Here is a 25,725-nt window from a genome sequence, read left to right as displayed (position 1 = left end):
TATCTTGCAAGGCAATCCCACTTGACCAGGCCCACGATGAAGCCATGCTTCTCGTGGAGTGCGCTTTGACACCCAGCGGGCACTGCATGCCCTTGGTTGTGTAAGCTAGCGCTATTGCGTCCACTACCCATCTGGATAGGGTCTGTTTCGAAGCGGCTAGTCCCTTAGAACGCCCGTTGAACGAAACAAAGAGCTGCTCCGTCTGTCTGAAAACAGACGAGCGAGACACATAAGCTCTTAACGCCCTGACTGGGCAAAGGGAGCTTTCGTCCATATTTCCTTCAGTGACCGGCAGGGCAGACAGGGAAATGACCTGTGCTCTGAACGGTGTATTGAGGGATTTACATAACCGTGCTTAGGTTTGAGTATAACTCTAGAGTCATTCGGCCCAAATTCCATGCACGTCGTGCTTACTGAGAGCGCGTGTAAGTCCCCTATGCGCTTCACTGAAGCGAGAGCCAGAAGAAACGCCGTCTTGAAAGACAGGTGTTTAAGATCAATCTCCTGCAAGGGCTCAAATGGATGACCTTTCATGGCTTCCAGTACCGTAGAAAGGTCCCATATAGGGACTGTGGGAGGTCTGGGAGGATTCAGTCTCTTAGCTCCTCGAAGGAAGCGAATGACTAAATCGTTCCTTCCAATAGACTGGCCGAGCGTGGTCGAAGAGAACACTTTTATGGCCGCTACATAGACTTTGAGCGTGGAAGGGGACCTGCCCTTATCCAACAGCTCCTGTAGGAAGGAGAGAACCTCCGTCACACCGCAATGCAGGGGTGACACACCACGAGCTGTGCACCAGCTAGAGAACACTGACCATTTTGAGGCATAGAGACGTCGCGTAGACGGAGCTCTGGCCTGTGTGATAGTGTTTAACACTCCCTGTGGGAGGTCAGCGGGTACCCGTTGATGGCCCACACATGGAGGGACCACAGCTCTGGGTGAGGATGCCAAATCGAGCCGTTGGCTTGAGAGAGGAGATCCCTCCTCAGAGGCACTGGCCACGGGGCGGTGCTCGCTAACTGCATCACAATTGGGAACCAAGGTTGGCTCATCCAAAGTGGGGCTACAAGCAGCACTGAGCATCCTTCTTCCCTGACCCGTTCTACCACCTGAGTCAGGAGGGAGACGGGGGGAAAAGCGTAGAGAGGACGGCGAGGCCACTCGTGGGTCAGCGCGTCCTTGCTCTTCGAGAAAAATTCTGGACAGTGAGCGTTTTCTTGAGACGCGAACAGGTCTACTTCCGCTCTGCCGAATTTCTTCCACAGCAGCTGGACTGTCTGTGGGTGCAAAGACCATTCTCCTGTCGGAACCTGGTTCCTGGACAGTCTGTCTGGTCCTATATTTAGGAGCCCTGGCACGTGCGCTGCTCTCAGCGAGAGCAGGTTGCTGCGGGCCCATATCAGGAGGCGCCTGGTTAGCCTGTACAGAGTCAGGGACCTGAGGCCGCCCTGGCGATTTATGTAGGACACCACTGAGACGTTGTCTGAACGTATTAGCACGTGGTGTCCCTTTATGAGGGGACAAAAGCGCGTGAGCGCTTTGCTCACTGCCAACATTTCGAGGCAGTTGATATGTAAGAGCTTCTCCTGCTTTGACCATTGGCCAAAAAGCGGTCTGCCCTCGAGCAGCGCTCCCCATCCCGAGGTGGATGCGTCCGTGGACACCACCATCACTCTCGAGGAAGTCCCCAGGCTTACACCTGATTGGTACCAGTCTTTTGCCTCCCAAGGTTTCAAAGCTGCAATGCATGCTTGATTGACCTTGACGCGAAGCCGACCGGAGGCCCACGCTGTGCGTGGTACTCTCTTTCTGAGCCAGAACTGCAGTGGGCGCATGCGCAGAAGGCCCAACTGGAGAACTGAAGATGCTGAGGCCATCAGACCGAGCATCCTTTGAAAGGCTTTGAGAGGGACTATCGCGCCGCAGCGGAACGAGCCGGCTGCACGCCGAATGTCCAGTGTGCGCTGAGATGACAGGCGTGCTGTCATTAGCAGCGAGTTCAGCTCTATTCCCAGAAAAGATATAATCTGTCTGGGGAATAGCGAGCTCTTTTCCCAGTTCACTGCGAGACCGAGATTCTCGAGGTGATCGAGTAAAATGGTCCTGTGCTCTACGAGCTCTGAGTGAGATTGGGCTAGAATCAGCCAGTCGTCCAGATAGTTCAGCACTCGTATGCCCCGTAATCTGAGGGGTGCGAGCGCTGCGTCCATGCACTTCGTAAAATGTACGGGGTGCCAGGGACAAGCCGAAAGGCAGGACTGTGTACTGATATGCCTGGCCCTCGAAGGCGAATCTCAAAAATTGCCTGTGACGTGACGCTATCTGTATTTGAAAATACGCGTCCTTTAGATCTATTGACACAAACCAGTCCCTCTGGCGGACATGCGCGAGGATTTTTCTGGTTGTGAGCATCCTGAACTGGCGCTTCATAAGGGACAAGGTTTCAAAGCTGCAATGCATGCTTGATTGACCTTGACGCGAAGCCGACCGGAGGCCCACGCTGTGCGTGGTACTCTCTTTCTGAGCCAGAACTGCAGTGGGCGCATGCGCAGAAGGCCCAACTGGAGAACTGAAGATGCTGAGGCCATCAGACCGAGCATCCTTTGAAAGGCTTTGAGAGGGACTATCGCGCCGCAGCGGAACGAGCCGGCTGCACGCCGAATGTCCAGTGTGCGCTGAGATGACAGGCGTGCTGTCATTAGCAGCGAGTTCAGCTCTATTCCCAGAAAAAATATAATCTGTCTGGGGAATAGCGAGCTCTTTTCCCAGTTCACTGCGAGACCGAGATTCTCGAGGTGATCGAGTAAAATGGTCCTGTGCTCTACGAGCTCTGAGTGAGATTGGGCTAGAATCAGCCAGTCGTCCAGATAGTTCAGCACTCGTATGCCCCGTAATCTGAGGGGTGCGAGCGCTGCGTCCATGCACTTCGTAAAATGTACGGGGTGCCAGGGACAAGCCGAAAGGCAGGACTGTGTACTGATATGCCTGGCCCTCGAAGGCGAATCTCAAAAATTGCCTGTGACGTGACGCTATCTGTATTTGAAAATACGCGTCCTTTAGATCTATTGACACAAACCAGTCCCTCTGGCGGACATGCGCGAGGATTTTTCTGGTTGTGAGCATCCTGAACTGGCGCTTCATAAGCGCTCTGTTCAGCTGCCGCAGATCTAGTATGGGTCTGAGACCCCCGTCTTTTTTGGGCACCAGGAAGTATCTGCTGTAAAGCCCCCCTTCGCTTTGAGCTTGAGATAGGGGTTCTATAGCCCCTTTGCTCAACAGTTTCAAAATCTCGGCTCGAAGTAGATGAGCTACTTTCGATTCTACCGTGGTCTCGACGCGCGCCATGAAGCGGCGAGGGCGTCGGCGAAACTGCAGCGAATAGCCTTCTTTTATGATGTTCAGCACCCATCTCGAAACCCCGGGAAGCTTTTCCCACGCAGGTGCGCGAGTAGCTAGGGGCTGGATGCGAAGCACGCTCTGATCGGCTCGCGATACAGCGGCTTTTGTGTGCTGTGACATAAGCGTCGCGCTCATGACATCTGAGGCAGGGGGCGCGCTGATAACAGCGGGCAGAATGCCCGCGCTCGACTCCTCTGCAGTGTCTAGCTGAGAGGAGGAGGGCTGGGCTAGTTTCATGTCTGTGTGTGGGCGTGGGCGCAGAGCAGCGGGCACATACACCACCTTTACAGCATTGCTCGCGTGAGCAGAGCATATGCATACTGGTCCTGTATTTCCAGGGACCGTGAGACATGTGGGAAGTAGCGTTTGTGGGCACTGGGTAGTGGGCACTTTTGCTACATTTGAAGCGCAATCGATCTGAGTCGATTTTATGTGCGCGAGCCCTGTGTGAAGGGCTGTGCTTGTGTGTAGGAATGGGCACTGAGTAGTGGGCATTTTTTCTACACATGAAACACCGTCGGCCGTGGCCGGGACACCAGAACATACACTCTTTAAGGGATTTATCTGGGTAGCCGTAAAAACGGCTTTTGTGTGCAGGCAAGCGGGCAATGGAACCGGCTTGTTGGCTGCTAAATACGCTGGACCAGTCACATTTCCTGGAACTGGACGAGCGGCAAGCTTTGGTGGAAGTCCGGCCGCAGCGGGACTTGGACACCGTCGCTTTCCTAGGCGTGCTAGGACGATTTCGGGGCCTCTGGCTTCAACGCAATCTTTTGCCGCGGGCCACGCGAAGCGGGGCGGCGGCCGGATGAGCGAGAGCGCGGTCTCGAGCTCTGGGCTTGGCGGCGTTGAGAAGAGGAGGCGGTGGGCGGAGGCTTAGGCTGTGAGCTCTGAGCAGACGGTTTCGCACGGCCTGCTGCAGAACTGGAGCGCTTCGGGAGGAAGTGCTTCATGGCCTGGGTCGCTTTCTGCACCTCAGCGAACCTATCGGCGAAATCTTTGACCGAGGTTCCGAAGAGGCCGGCAGGGGAAAGCGGCGCGTCGAGGAACGCGGTGCGTTCTGACTCAGTCATGTCCGAGAGCGTCAGCCACAGATGTCTCTCAGACACAGTGAGCGAGGCCATGCTCCATCCAATGGCCTGTGCTGCTGACTTGGTGGCGCGAAGAGCGAAGTCTGTAGCGCTCCTCAAGTCCGGCACGCAGATTGCGTCAGGTCCTCTCTCGTCCAGCTTACGGAGGAGATCGGCCTGGTATATCTGGAGCGTGGCCATGGTGTGCAACGCTGACGCGGCCTGCCCGGCGGAGGAGAAAGCGCGGCGGAGCAGGGCTGACGTCGTGCGGCAGGCTTTTGAGGGCAGCGCCATCTTAGCACGCCGTCCAGCAGAGGGCGGGCATAAGTGCGCTGCAATAGCCTCTTCGACCGGCGGTAGGGAGTGGTAGCCTCTGTTCTTTGCGTCGTAGACAGCGGAGAACGCCAAAGAGACAGAGGATCGTGTCCTGGCCGAAAAAGGGGAGCCCCAAGACTTAGCGACTTCTTCATGAAGCTCAGGAAGAAAAGGCGCTGGCTTGGATGCAGGTGAAACGCGCTCCCCAGGCAGGAAGTAGCCGTCCAGCCGGTTGTGAGCAGGCTGCTCAGGCGTAATCCACTCGAGGCCGAGGCTCGCCGTGGCCTGAGTGAGCACGCGCATGAGCTCCGCCTCAATGCTCGCTCTCTTACCCGTAAAAGCACGGGCAGGGGGGGCGGGATCCTCAGAGCTCGCCCAATCCTCACTGCCTGATGCTATGAGAGAGCAGGAATCCCCCTCTCGCAGCAGCGCGTCGATCTCATCAGCGTCATCGACAGAAGCGGCGGCAGACCGCAGCTGCTGTCCGTCCGGAAGTGAAGCTGATGAAACCGGAGAAGCAGGCGGGCGCACCGGCGAGCTTTGACGGCTGGGAGAGGGCTCCGGGATTCGCTGAGCGCGGCGCTTTTTACGGCGCGGCACAACAGCAGGTGTGGGCGCAGTCTCGCTGAACAGTGCCCTCAGTCCTCAGAGTCGCTAATGGCAACAGCTCGCAGTGATGGCAGCCGCCATCAGCGAGCGCGAGAGCTGCATGTTCTTGACCCAGGCAGGAAGCGCAGATGACATGGCGGTCCCCGTCGCTGAGTGTGGCTTTGCACGAGCCGCAAGAAGGCATCTTGAAAAAGACGCAGCTCTTTTAGACAGTGTGAGTCGCGCCGGCGAACACACACACACAGTGCAAGAAAGGATATGGGCGCTGGATAGCGCAGCAGGAAGGCGATGAAGGCGGCGCGGCCAGCAGCTTCGTCGACTCGTCCCGCTGAAGTGCTTCTTCAACATCGCGGCTTCTTCTCAGATCCAGCGATGTGAGTTGCTTCGCTGAAGGATGAAAAATCAGAGATATAATGCCTGCGAGCGGTATTTATAGACCTAAGCCACGCGACGTGACGCAGAGGGCGCGAAGCGCCCTCATTGGGTCTGACGTCACTCTAGGTCTCGCTCGATAGGCTTAAGCAGTTGCCAGCAGACCAGCCAATAGGCGCGCATGTTTTTGTAAAAACATGCCTGCAGATAACTACAGCTGGGAGGTATTAGCTGGAAAACACTGTGGGATCACAGTATGAAGCCTTACCAAACCCAGTTTACAATTTTATAATAATACCTTAGATAATGAGTGTTTTACACAAGTTTATCTAAGTTTATGTCTAGGCGCTCCCCAATAAAGGCCACTTGGAGACTCCAAATGACCCTTTGTAACCACAGACACATAACATGCTGCTATTCTTGAATGCTTTACTCTACAGTCATAATTTTGGGCTCTAATGAAAGGTTACACTTAGAGCAATTATATACCTTATCCAGATTCACTGCATCTTGGTGTTTTGCTGGCAGAACCTCTCTGGGAAGGTGGAGGATGGGGCTCCTCTTCTGATGAGGTGCTGTCATTCTGTCCCTCAGTATGTTGTTTTTTACTGACTGGCTCCCAGGACCCATACTTCATCAGATTCATTTTCAGATGATGGTCTGTGATATAAAAAAAATAAAGAAATAAGTCATTTGCAAAACATTTTACATTGTTTCTGTATCCACACCATATAAACAGAAACACATGCACACAAACAACCAGGCTTATACCATTCATGAGCGCACAAACACACACACTTGTGCTTGAGCCCACATAAACACCTGTGCTTGAGCCTACATAAACAAACATTCCTGCACGAGAGCACAAACACACACACACACACACACACACACACACACACACACCTGTGCTTGAGCCCACATAAACAAACATTCCTGCACGAGAGCACAAACACACACACACACACACACCTGTGCTTGAGCCCACAAAAACAAACATTCCAGCACGAGCGCACACACACACACAAACTTGTGCTTGAGCCCACACAAACAAACAATCCTGCACGAGAGCACAAACAAACACACACACACACACACAAACCTGTGCTTGAGCCCACATAAACAAACATTCCAGCACGAGCGCACACACACACACACAAACCTGTGCTTGAGCCCACACAAACAAACAATCCTGCACGAGAGCACAAACAAACACACACACACACACAAACCTGTGCTTGAGCCCACATAAACAAACATTCCAGCACGAGCGCACACACACACACAAACCTGTGCTTGAGCCCACACAAACAAACATTCCAGCACGAGCGCACACACACACACAAACCTGTGCTTGAGCCCACACAAACAAACAATCCTGCACGAGAGCACAAACAAACACACACACACACACAAACCTGTGCTTGAGCCCACATAAACAAACATTCCAGCACGAGCGCACACACACAAACCTGTGCTTGAGCCCACACAAACAAACATTCCAGCACGAGCGCACACACACACACAAACCTGTGCTTGAGCCCACACAAACAAACAATCCTGCACGAGAGCACAAACAAACACACACACACACACAAACCTGTGCTTGAGCCCACACAAACAAACAATCCTGCACGAGAGCACAAACAAACACACACACACACACAAACCTGTGCTTGAGCCCACACAAACAAACAATCCTGCACGAGCGCACAAACACACACACACACACACACACACACACACACACCTGTGCCTGAGCCCACATAAACAAACATTCCTGCACGAGAGCGCAAACAAACACACACACACCAGTAGCGTAGCCAGAAAAGAGACTCTGGGTGTGCATCTGAAAATCTGGGTGTGCCACATTTATTGTCAGATTAGGCCAGCCTTAAAAATATTCTTGTTTGCCGTAACCCGACCGACCCTGTCAATTTAGGACCCCCCCCCCCCCTTTAGTCCTTTGTAAACTTGCGTTAAGACCAACAACAACAAACAACTAGGCTAATACAAATGCAATAAAATGATATTCATTATATTTTAGTAAGTATTGTGAATTGAAATTGCCCATAGACCTACATACAAGCATAGGCTACGCTCTTTATTTTAAATAAAAACCCGTGGCGTCATCTATGATTATAAGGGCTGCAGGCTATATGCGAAATGAAACTGAAATCGCGACACTCAGGGCCACGAACCTGTGTCGCGGTCAGTGTTGGGGAAAGTTACTTTAAAAAAAGTAATGCATTACAATATTGTGTTATTCCCTTAAAAAGTAACTAATTGTGTTAGTTAGCCTACTTTTTAGAAAAGTAATGTGTTACATTACATTTGCGTTACTTTTTTTTTCATCTGGGCTGGCTTTGTTTTTTATAACAAAAAAAGTTATATTTTTGGCCAAATGTAAAGACCCTTTCACACCAAAAGTGAATTAATAATCCTCAGGCTGAAGGAAATGCAGATTCACGTGTGTACAGTAGAGATAAGAGTACAGCAGTGTACAGTAGAGGAACAGCTCAAACAAACCTTTCATCTGCTGTTATTCTGGATGTCAGAAGTATATTAGTCAATAAAGTGAGATTAAATGCATAAATAATTGTTTTATTTAACATTTAGTTATTGGAGGTTTGCATAGTATTCTGATTCTGCATTTCACTGATTTTATTCATATTGAGGAGTATTGAATCTTTTTTGTGTGCAAGTGAGATGAGTAAATGCACGCTCACATTTAGTTTAGAACTACAATAACCATCATGTTTACACACACTCTCTCTCGACAAGAGAGCTGTCAGTCAATAAATGGGAACAAAAGTAACTTGCGTTACTTATTTGAAAAAGTAACTCAAATATTTTGTTGTAAATTTTAAAAGTAATGCGTTACTTTACTAGTTAGCCTACTTGGAAAAAGTAATCTGATTACGTAACTCAAGTTACTTGTAATAAGTTACACACAACACTGGTCGCGGTGTGAGAAGGCAGAATCGCGACACCCCCCCCCCCCCCCCCCCCCCCCCCCCTTCCAACCTATGCTTCCAACTCCCAGAGTTATCCTTCCCGTCCAGATCCAATGCTACCACATCTTTACATTACTATTGGGGAGTTCCAGCGTTATGGACGTTACATTTGCAGTCAAAACTTGAAATATAAATGATCAGAAAATGCGTTTAATACTAATATACTGAAACGTCTGTTTATACATCCATACTCCCTTAATAAAGGAGTACAGACGTTAGAAAAATAGTGTACACATGCGTTTTATATTTAATATGAGGGAAATACACTTGCGTTACTTTAGAATGTTCAGTGATGTCACAGAACTGCCAGATTCAAACTGCTTTCGCGCGTTGGCTCGGCTGGCGCTGAGCCAGAGACGGACGCGCTCAGCTATCACAACTAATATGCAGTGTTTTCAACCACATATTGTTTATTTTATGTTTCAGACATTTAAATAGACATAAGTACTAGTAAAACAATACATTTGTAGTTTGTAAAATACACACTGATGTCTATGGAAGCAGCAAAAACAATCTATTCAAATATAATTTGCCGACGTGTTTTATTCATATATCAGACAAACATAGCGGAACTATAAAGTTTACTCTATTTTTCTCCCAGTTCAACAGCCACTTACTTTCATGTATTTCGGGAGAAACTGGGGAATTCAGGTGCTGTAAATCCGGCTGACAGGACTCTGAACTGCAGCGCTCATCGTTATAGATCAAGATAATTTATAAAGGTTTTTAAACGAAGAATCGGAATATCAGATAGTTGACATGGTAAGCAAGTTTGTGAATATTTTTAAAGGAAAAACGAAATAAAACGAATAGCGATACATCTGTTAGTTATTGTGGCTGCGGTGTGTCTGTCACGTGACAATCATGACGCGTCGCCATGGAAACAAGGGGTCAGGTTAAAATATTTTTAACTTACGCATGAAAGGGTTGATTTAAAAAAAAATATATGTATTCTAGGTAAACAACAGTAGCCCAAGTTTAGTAAAACATTTTTTATTAAGACTATAAAAAATAATTCTGCATCCATTTTTAGGTGTGCCAGCTGCCACTGTGGGTGGCACCGGTGTTGCACCAAAAACTGTGACCCATCAGATTCTGTGACCCAAGAGGGCGCTGCTGCACATCTTATGCTCGTGCGTGGCAGATAATCAAGGACGAAGAAGAGCATCTACGTAAACTGCGCAAGAAAACATTACATCTATGAATGCAAGCCGCTGCTGAAAGCTGTATATTCTCAGGTTTATATTGCTTCATAATGAGAAAGTAACGTTAATCCGCTGTGACAAATTGTGAAATGTGATTTTTAAAAAAATTCTAATTCCTTCTGACTGAATGCACGAGTTGCATTTGTAATTTACATGTTTATCTGAAAATAAATATCTGAAATGTTTCTAAACATGTATTATTTCTTTCTGATTCAATGCACGAGTTACATTTGTAATTTACATCGGGGCTGTATTGTATACGCTGATTTCACGCAGCCGCCATTTTGAAATCGAAAGTGAGGCTCCGGTGGGAAAAACCCCGGAAGTATCGATAAACAACAATGCCTTTGGACTACCAACCTGAAGCTGCTGCCGCGATTTACATTATTGGATGTTAATATCCAATATAGGATATGTATATAGTTCATTCCTGCTTCTTTTTTTACTTTCTGAATTATATAAAAAAAATATTTTATTTATAAATGAATTTCACTGTATATAGTCTAAAGTATAAAAGAAATGTATGTACAGTTTTAGAATTGACACAACATCATTAAACACAACAATACGCCATCGCATTCACGACTCTCCTGTGATTAAAGGCGACACTTCCGGTTTTCTTCCCACCGGAGCCTCGCTTTCGATTTCAAAATAACGGCTGCGTGAAATCAGCGTATTGTACAGAGGTCACAATATATGATAGGCAGCCATCAAAATATGTGACCTCAGTGTAACTGTCTATTAAATGAGTCAAACGTCTAAATACTGTTTTGGGGTTGATATAGCATCCATTCAGACTAATATAGACACATGTTTTATTAATTAGAGTCATCACAGACTCAGTACCACATAGGTCACAATATATGATAGGTCACAAAATATGATAGACAGCTGTCAAAATGTGTGACCTCACTATAACTGCATAATAAATGAGTCAAACTTCAAAATACTGTTTTAGGGTTGATATAGCATCCATTCAGACTAATATAGACACATGTTTTATTAATTAGAGTCATCACAGACCCAGTACCACATAGGTCACAATATATGATAGGTCACAATATATGATAGGCAGCCATCAAAATATGTGACCTCAGTGTAACTGTCTATTAAATGAGTCAAACGTCTAAATACTGTTTTAGGGTTGATATAGCATCCATTCAGACTAATATAGACACATGTTTAATTATTTAGAGACATCACAGACCCAGTACCACATAGGTCACAATATATGATAGGTCACAAAATATGATAGACAGCTGTCAAAATGTGTGACCTCACTGTAACTGCCTAATAAATGAGTCAAACTTCAAAATACTGTTTTGGGGTTGATATAGCATCCATTCAGACTAATATAGACACATGTTTAATTAATTAGAGTCATCACAGACCCAGTACCACATAGGTCACAATATATGATCACAAAATATGATAGACAGCTGTCAAAATGTGTGACCTCACTGTAACTGCCTAATAAATGAGTCAAACTTCAAAATACTGTTTCTGGTCTGCAATAGCATTCCTTCAGACTAATATAGACACATGTTTTATTAATTAGAGTCATCACAGACCCAGTACCACATAGGTCACAATATATGATAGGTCACAAAATATGATAGACAGCTGTCAAAATGTGTGACCTCACTGTAACTGCCTAATAAATGAGTCAAACTTCAAAATACTGTTTTAGGGTTGATATAGCATCCATTCAGACTAATATAGACACGTGTTTTATTAATTAGAGTCATCACAGACTCAGTACCACATAGGTCACAATATATGATAGGTCACAAAATATGATAGGCAGCTGTCAAAATGTGTGACCTCACTGTAACTGCATAATAAATGAGTCAAACTTCAAAATACTGTTTTGGGGTTGATATAGCATCCATTCAGACTAATATAGACACATGTTTAATTATTTAGAGACATCACAGACCCAGTACCACATAGGTCACAATATATGATAGGTCACAAAATATGATAGGCAGCTGTCAAAATGTGTGACCTCACTGTAACTGCCTAATAAATGAGTCAAACTTCAAAATACTGTTTTGGGGTTGATATAGCATCCATTAAGACTAATATAGACACATGTTTTATTAATTAGAGTCATCACAGACCCAGTACCACATAGGTCACAATATATGATAGGTCACAAAATATGATAGGCAGCTGTCAAAATGTGTGACCTCACTGTAACTGCCTAATAAATGAGTCAAACTTCAAAATACTGTTTTAGGGTTGATATAGCATCTATTCAGACTAATATAGACACATGTTTTATTAATTAGAGTCATCACAGACCCAGTACCACATAGGTCACAATATATGATATTCAGCTATCAAAATATGTGACCTCACTATAACTGCATAATTAATGAGTGAAACTTCAAAATACTGTTTCTGGTCTGCAATAACATTCCTTCAGACTAATATAGACACATGTTTTATTAATTAGAGACATCACAGACCCAGTACCACATAGGTCACAATATATGATAGGTCACAAAATATGATATTCAGCTATCAAAATATGTGACCTCACTGTAACTGCATAATTAATGACGCTCAGCTGCGCAGCTCCCAGACAGGGTTGCCAGATTGGGTGTTTTTTGACAAGGTTTTGGGCTGGAAAACCTTGATGGCACCTGGCAACCCTGCTCCCAGGCGCCTAGCACTGAACAAAATGGATTTGGCTTATGTGAATTTGAGTGGACAGAACTGGTGATCCTTGATGACTTATTAAGTCATACACGTACACTGATAACGCACCCACACACTTGTTATTGTAATTGTTTATTTCAATTGTTGTTCAATTAATACAAGTTGTAATTTTGTGTATGCAAATCACTTGATGTGGTGATTTAATTTTTTCCTTTAAGGTGAATTATTTTTATTAGGGGTAATTGTATATTCATTTAACTAACCTAGTGTGTACTTACCCGTACTAGGCTTACACAAACATAAAACCATTTCAAGATAAAACTACATTTATTTTACACACTTGTACATGCGGCACAACTGAAGGTTTCACTCTCGGGGCTTCCATGTTTAACACATACCATGTGGAACCACCGGTCACATGTGTCACATTGGACCTGTAACAACAAAGGTGAAGACAACATAGCAAACAATTGGGAGTAAATATTTTAAATTCACTGTAACAAAGACACTAAAAATGAAGTTTTATAATGGGATCCTTTACCCATTTGGTTGTCTTCCCATCTTCGGACAAAACGTTGTTTTCACCACAATGGTGGCACAGCTCACGAAGGTCATCTGGTCATCAGTGACACCAATAAGACTTGTCAACAATTGTTTCAATACAATACAAATACAATAACATTTGTCAATATGTCTAGGAATACATGAATCCGACCAGAATGTAAGCTAGGAATACATGCATCTGACCAGAATATAAACTAGGAATACATGCATCTGACCAGAAAATAAGGTAGGAATACATGCATCTGACCAGAATATATGCTACATTACCAGACTTCTCCAGAAGTGTCCTGGCCACCTCCTTCCTGTAGTGAGCTACTGCTTCTCTTTTATTAGAGAATAACAGTGGCTCGTTTTTCAGTATCTTCTCTGCATACTAATGTGACATATACTTAATTAGTTGTTTGGTCAACTGGTCATACGTTCAACACTTTGTATTGTTTAGAACCACAAAGCCTACACAGAAATCACAAACTTACTTTCAGGACAAAGGCTCCGCAGGAGTTGCCATCCGCCTGCAGGGTGTGTGGAACAGTGCCGGCTGTCCACCTCGACACATTGCACCCTTTCTTCCTGATGAACGCCCTGTTGGTACACCAACACCATGACATATGAGAATACATTCTTATATATGTGTTTTTAAGTGAAAACTTATTACCATGGTTTTTATGAGTTACCTTGTAGACTGCAAACATTTTTCAAACTTGCATTTGTCATTGCCCAGGAGGTCCAGAACAATACTGTGTCTTTCCTTGGGAAAGATCACCTAAAGAATCAGAATGTCACATGTGCTTACATTGTCTTCAAAGTATTTTGTGTGAATAAATGGCTGAAAAATATGTTGGGTTTCCGCTGCAATTCTTCTGCAATTCTTAGGTGACCCCCATTGGACCATGTGTGTATTTCTGTGTGTATGCATGCATAAGACCAAGTACTTGCACTTACAGTTAATATCCAGTGGCCTGGCTCATAGACAGCACCCATAAGTAGGTTGTGTTGGGTGGGATCACACTGCAAAAGACCAGGAGCATTTTCAGAATCACTAACATGACATCATTAAATTTGGAGTCTTTTTACAGAACTAACCTAAACTCTGCCTACCTTCAATCTTGACCCCTTTCCTTCCCAGATCCTCGTCATTTCGAAAGAATCGATGAAAAGGGCCTTCCCTCCTACCTTGTTCTTCTCTATTACCATTTTGCACATCAGTGCATTGATCACCTAAAGTGTAAGTACAGGTTTGGGAAATAATTGTAAGTAATGTGTAATTGTAAATAATGTAACGGTATTCCTTAAATATGGCTATGTTTTTCTCTTGTTTTCGTGTCCTTTTAGTTTTCCGCATTTTTTCAATTTATTAGTACAGTATTTTTGATATTCATGAATGTACTATATCGGTGTGTAGTACTGTAATGGTGTTCCAGATATACTCTGTGTATGATATTGTTCCTCTTTTGAGTACTGTCATTTGTTGAGTTGTTCTAGGGGTGTGTTCAGTTAATATGTAAATTTAGAAGTTTATTGAAATACTATACCGGTATGAAATTGTGTATGTGATGTAAGTCTTTATCTGATATCAAAAGTGCTGGAATGTAAGTTTGTGGACCTTTGGCACCATATCCAGGATGTATCCATTAATACTGTACTATTTGTTAAGTTCACCTGTTTTGACTTATCTATAATTGCTTGTTATCACCATATTGTTGTTATCAATTACTTATTCAACACACTACAGCAAACTGTGACAGTATGAATTATATAAGTACAAATATAAATTCATTTCAACACTACTATACAAGTACATTTCAGATTTCCCTTAAAGTGCAACCAATAACAAAGCTTACCTCACTCTCCAAATCTTGTCCCGGCGCAGTCCTTGCAATGTCCCAATAAAACAACTTATATGGGCCCATGCGGGACAGCAGGACATGGGATTTATTCCCTCCCCAGGCGTCTGTTATGCCTTTTGATGACGTGACATTTGGATATAAATTACTAGTAAGTATATGGCATTCATTTCTAGTTCAATATGCTGATATGTATACAGGAGATTCACAAAATTCAAAAGGTTAACATGATTGCTGTTAAGAGTTATTTTGTCCACCTACACTGCTCATGGAACCCAGGGTGTGAGGTTTTGTTGCACTGGGGGGAGGCATCATCCTCCTCATTCTCATCCATGGGGGCTGGGGAGGGAACAGGGGTTGAAGTGCCAACAAGAGATGGTGTTGGTGAGGTAACAGGCGTTGAAGTGCCAACAGGAGATGGTGTTGGTAAGGTAACAGGTGCTGAGGTGCCAACAGGGGATGGTGTTGGCGAGGTAACATGGGTTGAGGTGCCAACAGGAGATGGTGTTGGCATGGTACCTCGGGTTGAGTTGCCAACAGGGGATGGTGTTGGCGAGCTAACAGGCGTTGAGGTGCTAACAGGGGATGTTGTTGGCGAGGTAACACGGGTAGAGGCGCTAACAGGGGGTGGTGTTGGGGAGGTGACACGGGTAGAGGCGCTAACAGGGGATGGGGTTGGAGAGGCGTCATCCTCATCCTCAACCAAGGGGGTTAGAGTTTTAATTGGGGTTGCGGAGCCAACAGGGGGTGGGGCCCTTTTCATTCTTTGTGGCACTCTTGGGACCTCCTCCACGTACATTTTTAAGTGGTCGATGCTGACCTTTGGGAAGGTGCGGCCATTGATGTCAATCAAGTCCACACTTTTCCCCTCAACCTTGACCACTGTAAAAGGTCCCAAGTACTCTCGGTCGAGTTTTCCCCCTTTCCTCTGCTGGCTCCTCACATTTTCTCTCCATACCAGGGCCCCCACTGGTAACAGAAGACCCTTCTGTCTTGTCCTTCCCCTGATTCTGTCGTGCTGTCTCTTAGTGTTGTCCTCCACAATCTTCATGATCTCCTCATGGCGCTGGATGTCGATTGCCACCTCTTCAGCCAGGAAATCATTCTCCATGGTGTCTTTCATCTGTGGAGATATGGAAGTAAAGATTTAATCTATATATCATAGCTGTTTAAAGTATATATTATGTTTCAGTGGACATTGAAAAAGTCTATAAAGGTTATCCTTCACCTGAAAATACTCAGGGACTTGACTCGGATAACGGGCCTCTCTTCCAAACATTAGGTGGAAGGGGGAAAACTGTGTCGTAAGTTGCTTCTTGGTCCGCAAGCCAAACATGACAGGTTCTAAATATTGATCCCAGGTATTGGTTTTGTCTTTAACCAGTTTTCCAAGAGCTCTGAAAAAATTATAGTGTAATTGTTACTGAAGAATCTTTGGGAATCTTTGGGAATCCGTTTCAGATAATTTACGTAGTGTTATGTAGTGTAAACACCACAACGACTTCAACACTCCAGAGCAAGTCATGTAATATAAGTCGCACAGTGATCTGCAAAAATTTTAAGTTGTGTAGTGTGTACTAGGCATAAGTGTGTGTGTGTCATGATTACTAAATTGCACATCTTTCAAAATTTTTCTTGAAAGCCAGTGTTTCCTCTTCAAACTCAAGCCACCCCCGAACACATTGAGGCATCATGACATAAGTAGCAACCACATCATAATTTACTTCTATATGGTAATGATATTTTACTTCTGAATGGTGTCATTAAATTTTTCCACCAGTCCATTTGTCTGTGGGTGGTAGGGGGCACACAGGCTCCTCTTGATCCCCAGCCGGTTGCATACCTCAGTGTTGATCTACAGAAGACATGCAATCATCCATGTAACTCTTGCCATAGAAAACCATTTTACATTGCCATTCACATTAGCAAACACTTCACTTACATTATTGACAAATTCCCTGCCATTGTCGGTGAGAATTCTTTTGGGCACCTCAAACTGATAAACAAACTTAAGGAGGCAGTTTGTGACCTCCACAGCATTTTTCAGTTTCATCGGGTATGCCTGCGCCCATCTGGTTCGGTAATCAATCAAGACACAGATGTATTGATTTTGATTGTCTGTTTTTGTCAATTTTCCAATTAGGTCCATCCCGATTAATTCAAAGGGAGCCTTGGTCTGTTAACAGAAAAATAGACAATGTTCACACAATGAAAAAAATAGATTATATAGCTATAATAACTACTGTTTTAAATTAAATTCTGGAGTTGATACCATTATTTGTGTGAATTCTGGCTGGAGTTTGATTGATTTCCTCTTAGACTGACACTCTGTGCACTGTGAAACCTGCAAACATTTTTTGAGGGAATACAGATGTTGATGTATTAAGTCAAAAGACAATTTATTTAGTTAATGACAATGTCCTCAAAACTGGACCATCCATAAGTGTTCTTTACAGTGCAGGAGCCTACCCATTTTTCTATGTCGGTTGACATGCCAGGCCAGTAAAAACGTTGTGATATGGCATCTCTAGTTTTCAACTGGCCTGGATGCCCACTGATGTCTCCACAGTGAAATTCTTGAAAAATGGTGTCTGCCTCCTCTGCTGTGCTCACAACTTTGCTTGATGTTTCAAGCAGTGTGCCCTTCCTCCTCTTGTAGTAGAGCTGGTCTTCTGTGGAGTATCATGTACAATTTCTTTCCGCTATAATTGATCGTAAATTTATGGAAACTACTGTACATAATAATCAATTAAAAGAGCTAATAATTACATACATGACCTATTGTGTGGGGGCATACATGCAAAAGCATTGTAAATAGAATTGATTTCATGATTTTGCACAAAGGTAAAATACATTTCTCGGAGATCCCCCAAACAAAGCAAAAAAAATCTTATGGGGGGTCCCCAGCGACCCCCCTCGAACCCTGCATGCACGAACGATAAGCCTAAAGGCCAGATGGTTTTGGTTGCTTAGGTTCGTGTTAATTTAACACATGGGAAAAAAACGTTTCCCAGCGTGGAGAGTTAATGATTCTACAATTTATTAATTAAAAATAGGGCTGCACGATTTGGGGAAAAGTCATATTGCGATTATTGAGGTCAATATTGCGATATGCGATTATAATAAATAAATGGTTTCCTGAGTCAACTTGCTTGGTTCTCAAGTAAAATGCACACACAGATGATTAGTGATAATGCTGAAATGTGTATGTCTCAACTCAAACTAGAAACATCAACCAAATACACTGTTTTCAAATTATTATTATTATTATAATTATTTTTAGTTTAAAACAACTTGAGGGTGAGTAAATGATGATAGAATTTTCATTTTTGGGTGAACTATCCCTTTAAGTTATCAAACAGCCTGCACTGCATAAGTTATAAATGAAATATAGACTAATCCTTATTAAAAGTACAAAATATATTTAGTCAAGAGCAGTGAGACATTTTCTCTGTTCTCTTTCAGTTCTTTGATTAACTTCAATAGCTGAGATCATTAGTGGCTACTGTCTCTTTAAGAAAAGCTGACAGAGACGTGACGCAGATCTCACGTGCGCGCGCGCCGGCGCCTCATTCTCTCAATCCATTCAGACTGCTCTTATGTTTGAAGATACTCGACAAAACCACTGTCTATGGACAAAATGGACATTTTGGCAGACCTGTGTGTGTTATTGTAAGCACGAAATAACTATTTTGGCGTACTGTCTGTGCGCAAAATAATGGCGCGTCTCTCTCTCTCTCTTTCTGTGAGTGTAGGTGTGTGTACGTGCGTGCGTGCGTGTGTGTGTGTGTGTAAGGACATTGACAGGCAGAGCGATCTTTTGTCTTGTCACATTAATGGTTTAAAAGCATTTACCTGAATAATAGCTGTATCATATAATGTATAACTAGCCAAAGGATGACAAAAATGTATTGCATGCAATGTTGACGGCCAAATAAATATATTTAATAAAATCGCAGCATTTTGCGTCATATAATCGCATGTGCTTGACATCACGATTGCGATGCGATTAATCGTGCAGCACTATTAAAAACACATAAAATAATGCCGCAGTTATATTTACAACTCTACGTGATATGTACTGAATTCAACAAGGTTTATTTGTAAGCACAATTATATCCAGGTAACTGTTAGGCCATAGCCTACTAATTAACGATACCTTACCTATCACGGAAAAGTTGGACGCTTTTCTTTTAACGGCAAAACGTTGGTGCTTGTCAGCTCCCTCTGGGAACTGCCCATGAAGCAAGAAGACCTTCAACTGTTCAATTTCAGTTGCATCCATTTTTAAATCTTTTATTAAACAATGGATGTTTATCGATGAATGCTACACAAAATTAATTCCCAAATAGTATCGCTGTCAAATGTCATCAGACCACGTGACCCAACCTCAGTGCATAGGGGCGCAGATCCACGGGGGCGCCAAAGCGATCGAGGAAAAAAAAAAACAGTATTTTGAAGTTTGAATAATTTATTAGGCAGTTACAGTGAGGTCACACATTTTGACAGCTGTCTATCATATTTTGTGACCTATCATATATTGTGACCTATGTGGTACTGGGTCTGTGATGTCTCTAAATAATTAAACATGTGTCTATATTAGTCTGAATGGATGCTATATCAACCCTAAAACAGTATTTTGAAGTTTGACTCATTTATTAGGCAGTTACAGTGAGGTCACACATTTTGACAGCTGTCTATCATATTTTGTGACCTATCATATATTGTGACCTATGTGGTACTGGGTCTGTGATGTCTCTAAATAATTAAACATGTGTCTATATTAGTCTGAATGGATGCTATATCAACCCTAAAACAGTATTTTGAAGTTTGACTCATTTATTAGGCAGTTACAGTGAGGTCACACATTTTGACAGCTGCCTATCATATTTTGTGACCTATCATATATTGTGACCTATGTGGTACTGGGTCTGTGATGACTCTAATTAATAAAACATGTGTCTATATTAGTCTGAATGGATGCTATATCAACCCTAAAACAGTATTTTGAAGTTTGACTCATTTATTAGGCAGTTACAGTGAGGTCACACATTTTGACAGCTGTCTATCATATTTTGTGACCTATCATATATTGTGACCTATGTGGTACTGGGTCTGTGATGTCTCTAAATAATTAAACATGTGTCTATATTAGTCTGAATGGATGCTATATCAACCCTAAAACAGTATTTTGAAGTTTGAATAATTTATTAGGCAGTTACAGTGAGGTCACACATTTTGACAGCTGTCTATCATATTTTGTGACCTATCATATATTGTGACCTATGTGGTACTGGGTCTGTGATGACTCTAATTAATAAAACATGTGTCTATATTAGTCTGAAGGAATGCTATTGCAGACCAGAAACAGTATTTTGAAGTTTGACTCATTTATTAGGCAGTTACAGTGAGGTCACACATTTTGACAGCTGTCTATCATATTTTGTGACCTATCATATATTGTGACCTATGTGGTACTGGGTCTGTGATGACTCTAATTAATAAAACATGTGTCTATATTAGTCTGAAGGAATGCTATTGCAGACCAGAAACAGTATTTTGAAGTTTGACTCATTTATTAGGCAGTTACAGTGAGGTCACACATTTTGACAGCTGTCTATCATATTTTGTGATCATATATTGTGACCTATGTGGTACTGGGTCTGTGATGACTCTAATTAATTAAACATGTGTCTATATTAGTCTGAATGGATGCTATATCAACCCCAAAACAGTATTTTGAAGTTTGACTCATTTATTAGGCAGTTACAGTGAGGTCACACATTTTGACAGCTGTCTATCATATTTTGTGACCTATCATATATTGTGACCTATGTGGTACTGGGTCTGTGATGTCTCTAAATAATTAAACATGTGTCTATATTAGTCTGAATGGATGCTATATCAACCCTAAAACAGTATTTTGAAGTTTCACTCATTAATTATGCAGTTATAGTGAGGTCACACATTTTGACAGCTGTCTATCATATTTTGTGACCTATCATATATTGTGACCTATGTGGTACTGAGTCTGTGATGACTCTAATTAATAAAACATGTGTCTATATTAGTCTGAATGGATGCTATATCAACCCCAAAACAGTATTTAGACGTTTGACTCATTTAATAGACAGTTACACTGAGGTCACATATTTTGATGGCTGCCTATCATATATTGTGACCTCTGTACAATACAATACAGCCCCGATGTAAATTACAAATGTAACTCGTGCATTGAATCAGAAAGAAATAATACATGTTTAGAAACATTTCAGATATTTATTTTCAGATAAACATGTAAATTACAAATGCAACTCGTGCATTCAGTCAGAAGGAATTAGAATTTTTTTAAAAATCACATTTCACAATTTGTCACAGCGGATTAACGTTACTTTCTCATTATGAAGCAATATAAACCTGAGAATATACAGCTTTCAGCAGCGGCTTGCATTCATAGATGTAATGTTTTCTTGCGCAGTTTACGTAGATGCTCTTCTTCGTCCTTGATTATCTGCCACGCACGAGCATAAGATGTGCAGCAGCGCCCTCTTGGGTCACAGAATCTGATGGGTCACAGTTTTTGGTGCAACACCGGCACACCCTGGCACACCCGTGGCTACGCCCCTGACACACACACACACACACACAAACCTGTGCTTGAGCCCACATACACATTCAGTATAGTAAAATATGTTGTATAATATGATAAAACACTTACTTGTCGAGAGTGACGTCTCCACCATCCAAAAACAGCTAACTCTGCTAGCACGCAGCTATCCGAGTCAATGATGAAACATCGCTCTCTTCATCAGAAATAGCATCCTCCGACTCATCACTATCACGGCGAGTACACTGTTCAATAACTTCTTCAAGTAAGAAGTGTGTGTGTTTTTCTAGTTATCTTTGTCATTTTTCACCTGTTACCTTCTTTCACTCGTAAACTCGTTCAATGCTGTGTTTACGCACGGGGCGCATGAATCACTACGGTGCTTTGCGCACGAACTTCACGCATGACCAGATGGATCGACCCACTGAAACTGCATATTATTCTTTGCAGAAATTCATTGGCTATCAGAAACGACCGTCATTTCCATCATCCATTGCAACTGGATCGATTTACTGTCAATCAAAGAGAGGGAGGTACCATTCTTCATCATAGGCGCTCCTTGGCTATTGATACCTTGTGACACCTTTATCATGGACCAATTGGCTCAAATGACCCGTCTATCAAAAGTTCAGGGGTCAGCGGCCATTTTGACGTCACATTTTTCTTCATATTTACATGTCAAGTGAAGCTAGACAATAGAATGCGTCGAAGTTGTGACAGCTCTGTCGGCTAACTTGAAATGCTACTACTACATTCCGTGGATGTTTATTGATATATAAATGTGTTATGGACTAAATACTTCGCTGAATTGGATTGTATGGACCCTTGACAGTGTAACCGAACCATTTTTGTTGGAATGAATGGATCAGTGGACTAACAGAAGGCTTCAATGGTGAGTTTCTTCTAGTTTCTGTTTGTTTATTTGGCTGTTGCTGGTCTGACAAAGACACAGATTGTACCCGCTGTGTTGATTGTATCCTAAAATGGTTTATATCGTTCGAATCACAAGAATCTCAGCTTTCCAGAGATATGTAACATGTTAAAAAAAATTTTTTTTGCGTTTTGTCTTTCAACAAGTTTAACCTCTTACACACCCTATGGCCCGCGGGCGGGACGTCGGACCACTAAGTCTCGCGTTGCCAGTAGTCATGTCTCAGTAGGGCTGTTGCCATCTAGCGGTTGAGAAATGTAATTGCATTTTTATTTTATTTAAAATGAAAGACAGTCGAATAATATCGTAGATTTTTTATGAATGTGTGACAGCAAACATGAAGCTGCATGGGCGAAAAACATGTAGCCTAAACAATTTTAAGACTATTTTGGCTATACTAATCGCTGGTCTAAATCAGGGCTATAGCCAAGCCGTTAAACGTTGACCAGCAGACAGACCATAGCCTGTCCAGATCAGAGCTGAATCGTGACTACAGATCGACCATGTCATGAAATGACACTGGCACCTTGTAGATATTATTACCAATGCGAACATGATGGGATATCAACCATACCATGCGTTGCCAGCCCAACAATTAATTAAAACTACAATTAATCAGTTTCGACTATAAGTGGGCTACAAATAGCCGGGCTGACTATACAAGCTAGATCGTGTCTCGCACAGCCTACACATAGAACATGCCAAAGAAATTAAACCAAACACCTTGTAATCACAGTTGACTTTGCTTACATGATGGAATATCATACATTTTGCAAGTTATTTGGGAAAAAAAATTACATGTAACCAGATTCAATGTTATTTTGGCTAGAAGTGGGTTACACATAGCCGGACTATATCGGGACTATATTTAACCGAGACGGTGAAATGACGGCTATTGCTTGCTGGGAGAGCTTGTGTGTAAAAGAGATGAAAGGATTCCTGTGAAGGAGACAGATTAGGGATTATTCAGCATAATAAATATTTGTTAATGTAAAGTGTAAAGCAAGTAGCCAAATACAAATTATAGTAATACTCATAAAACCTGCCCCGAAAGCCACATGGACACAAAGGTGCAAACTCATTGTGTAAGATGTGTTGGTCCTATCTGCAACGATCATAGCTACAAAATCTACAAAGGTTAGTAGCTGTAACGGCTTGCAGGTGGTTGTTGAAGGCACAAGACGATGATGAAGATAACAATAATATTTACAGATACAGGCAGGACAGACACAACCACGTTAACACATACGAGAACCGACAGGACTGAACAGAACAGGGAGTATAAATACACAGAAGGAAACTAACTAGACAGGTGTAGAAGGTAAACTAATTAGGGACAAACGTGCACAGGTGCAGACAATCCATGACATGGTGATGATGGGATGGTGACAGTAGCAAATAAAAATTTCTCTCAAACACTATAACACTAAAATTATAAAATTTTAAACATTAGAGTATCATCAAAATCTTAAATTCTGTAGTTGTTAAGTTAAAGATTAACATAAAACAAGGAACTCATTTTTGGAAGAAAAAAATATAATTCAATAGGGTTTATTATTTTAATTTTATACTAATTGTTGAGTTAAGAACTAATTTCTCAGCACTCAGTAGTGTTTGGAATTAATATTTACTACCATCATTGTTCAAATGAGTAGTTTACTAGTGCGAGCTAAATAATGCTACTTCTGATTACATTTCAGTTTACCAATTCAGTAAGATTGCCATCCTCTTCGCTGGCTCAGGTATAGGTAGAGAGGGTGTTGTTGGTCAGCAGGCGCTGGTTCATCATCACTGACACTGACTGTGCCGATGGGTCCAGCCTCGCTATCCTTGAGCTCAGCTGTAATACTAGAGCCGTCAGAGCCTGCTGAACTGCAACTTCCCTGAGCGCCAAATGCATAATCTGTTCATTTGAAGCATTTCACAGCATCTACTACATCTAATGCTTTTTTGGACACGTAACTTTTCAGCTCCACCTTATCTTTTCTTCCACCTTTTCATCCATGGACAATTATTTGTAATTATCTGTTCAGAGAAATTCGCTGTAATGGATCAATCTCTCGATCTCTGTAAATGAGACGTAAAAGGGGGCGTATTTGAAGATACGCAATGAAGTAGACCAAACTAATTAACAGGGAGGGCAATACACTCACATGCACACAAAACACCAAAACACACTCCTTGTCGGCCGCGCCCGCGTGATCGACTCACTCATCCATTTGCGTAGAGATGTAATATTAATTTGTCCGTCATTTTTTAAAAAATATATTTGTGTACCGGGTGGACCGGCCCACATTGGCCAGCGGTCCACCGGGTAAAGTCCCGATGCTCCAGATGATCAGTCCGCCCCTGTTTGGGACTAACACTTCAAACGAGTCACAAATTTGAAGAAAAAACATATGGAACAAGAATATAGTCAACAACCGCTTTACCCTTGATAGATACTGATGTATAGTTATCACTTAGAGGACATATCCTCCCATTAACAATAAAGGCTCAATAAAACAAGAAGGCTCTAGTGGGCATCGCATCCACTTCTTTTAGGTAGTCATCAAAAGCACCTATCCTACTATTGAAATCTCCACAGATGTCACCTTGTCTATGGCAGTTCATTGAAACGAATGTCTTTAAGGCAACATCTAGTGTATATATCTATGCACTAGTCTGCGCACACGTCACACAGCAGGATGCGCGCGCGCCCTCAGATCACTTGGACGTCGCTGTGTATAAGAGGTAAAAACGATATAAATACTGTTCGTTTTCTCACACAAACCGCTCGTTTCGTGTCTTAGGCCGTCAATGTGTACTTATGATGGGGAATTGTTTAATTTGGATGATGGGGAATTGTTTTAATTTGGACTCTGTGCATGCTCTTTGAGACAGTGACCATAGACCTGCATGATATGACTGACAGACAAGAACGGTTTGACCTAAAAATATCAAAATTGAAACTACTGCGGAAAAAAAGACACCTACATCTTGGATGCCCTTGAGGTAAGCTAAAACATACCAAAATTTAATTTCAAAGTGAACTATCCCTTTAATTTACAGTTACCTATAGTCCATCCGTTAACGTTGAAAAAAGAATGAAAAGTGTCAGACAATAGACAGCAGTCATTAGGACT

General features: G+C 42.9%; 2 protein-coding genes across 2 annotated transcripts; both read right to left on the bottom strand.

The window, feature by feature from the left end:
- Positions 1 to 12,897: 12,897 nt before the first annotated feature.
- On the bottom strand, positions 12,898 to 15,150 carry LOC307151563 (sentrin-specific protease 2-like). Its single transcript, XM_079859662.1, has 8 exons — positions 15,060 to 15,150; positions 14,317 to 14,436; positions 14,161 to 14,226; positions 13,893 to 13,981; positions 13,695 to 13,800; positions 13,486 to 13,591; positions 13,196 to 13,269; positions 12,898 to 13,088 (listed from the first exon to the last, which is right to left on the bottom strand). Exons 1-8 carry the CDS (start codon positions 15,126 to 15,128, stop codon positions 12,987 to 12,989), a joined length of 732 nt encoding a protein of 243 aa, XP_079715788.1. The 5' UTR covers positions 15,129 to 15,150; the 3' UTR covers positions 12,898 to 12,986.
- Positions 15,151 to 15,306: 156 nt separating this feature from the next.
- On the bottom strand, positions 15,307 to 16,398 carry LOC307151270 (uncharacterized protein; the record flags this gene model as incomplete). The annotated part of the gene is made up of 2 exons (XM_079859224.1): positions 15,307 to 16,185; positions 16,291 to 16,398. 2 exons carry the CDS (start codon positions 16,396 to 16,398, stop codon positions 15,307 to 15,309), a joined length of 987 nt encoding a protein of 328 aa, XP_079715350.1.
- Positions 16,399 to 25,725: the final 9,327 nt, after the last annotated feature.

This window comes from Squalius cephalus (genome assembly GCF_949319135.1).
Source record: "Squalius cephalus genome assembly, chromosome: 23".
NCBI lineage: Eukaryota > Metazoa > Chordata > Actinopteri > Cypriniformes > Leuciscidae > Squalius > Squalius cephalus.
This window is presented reverse-complemented; position numbering and strand designations above follow the sequence as displayed.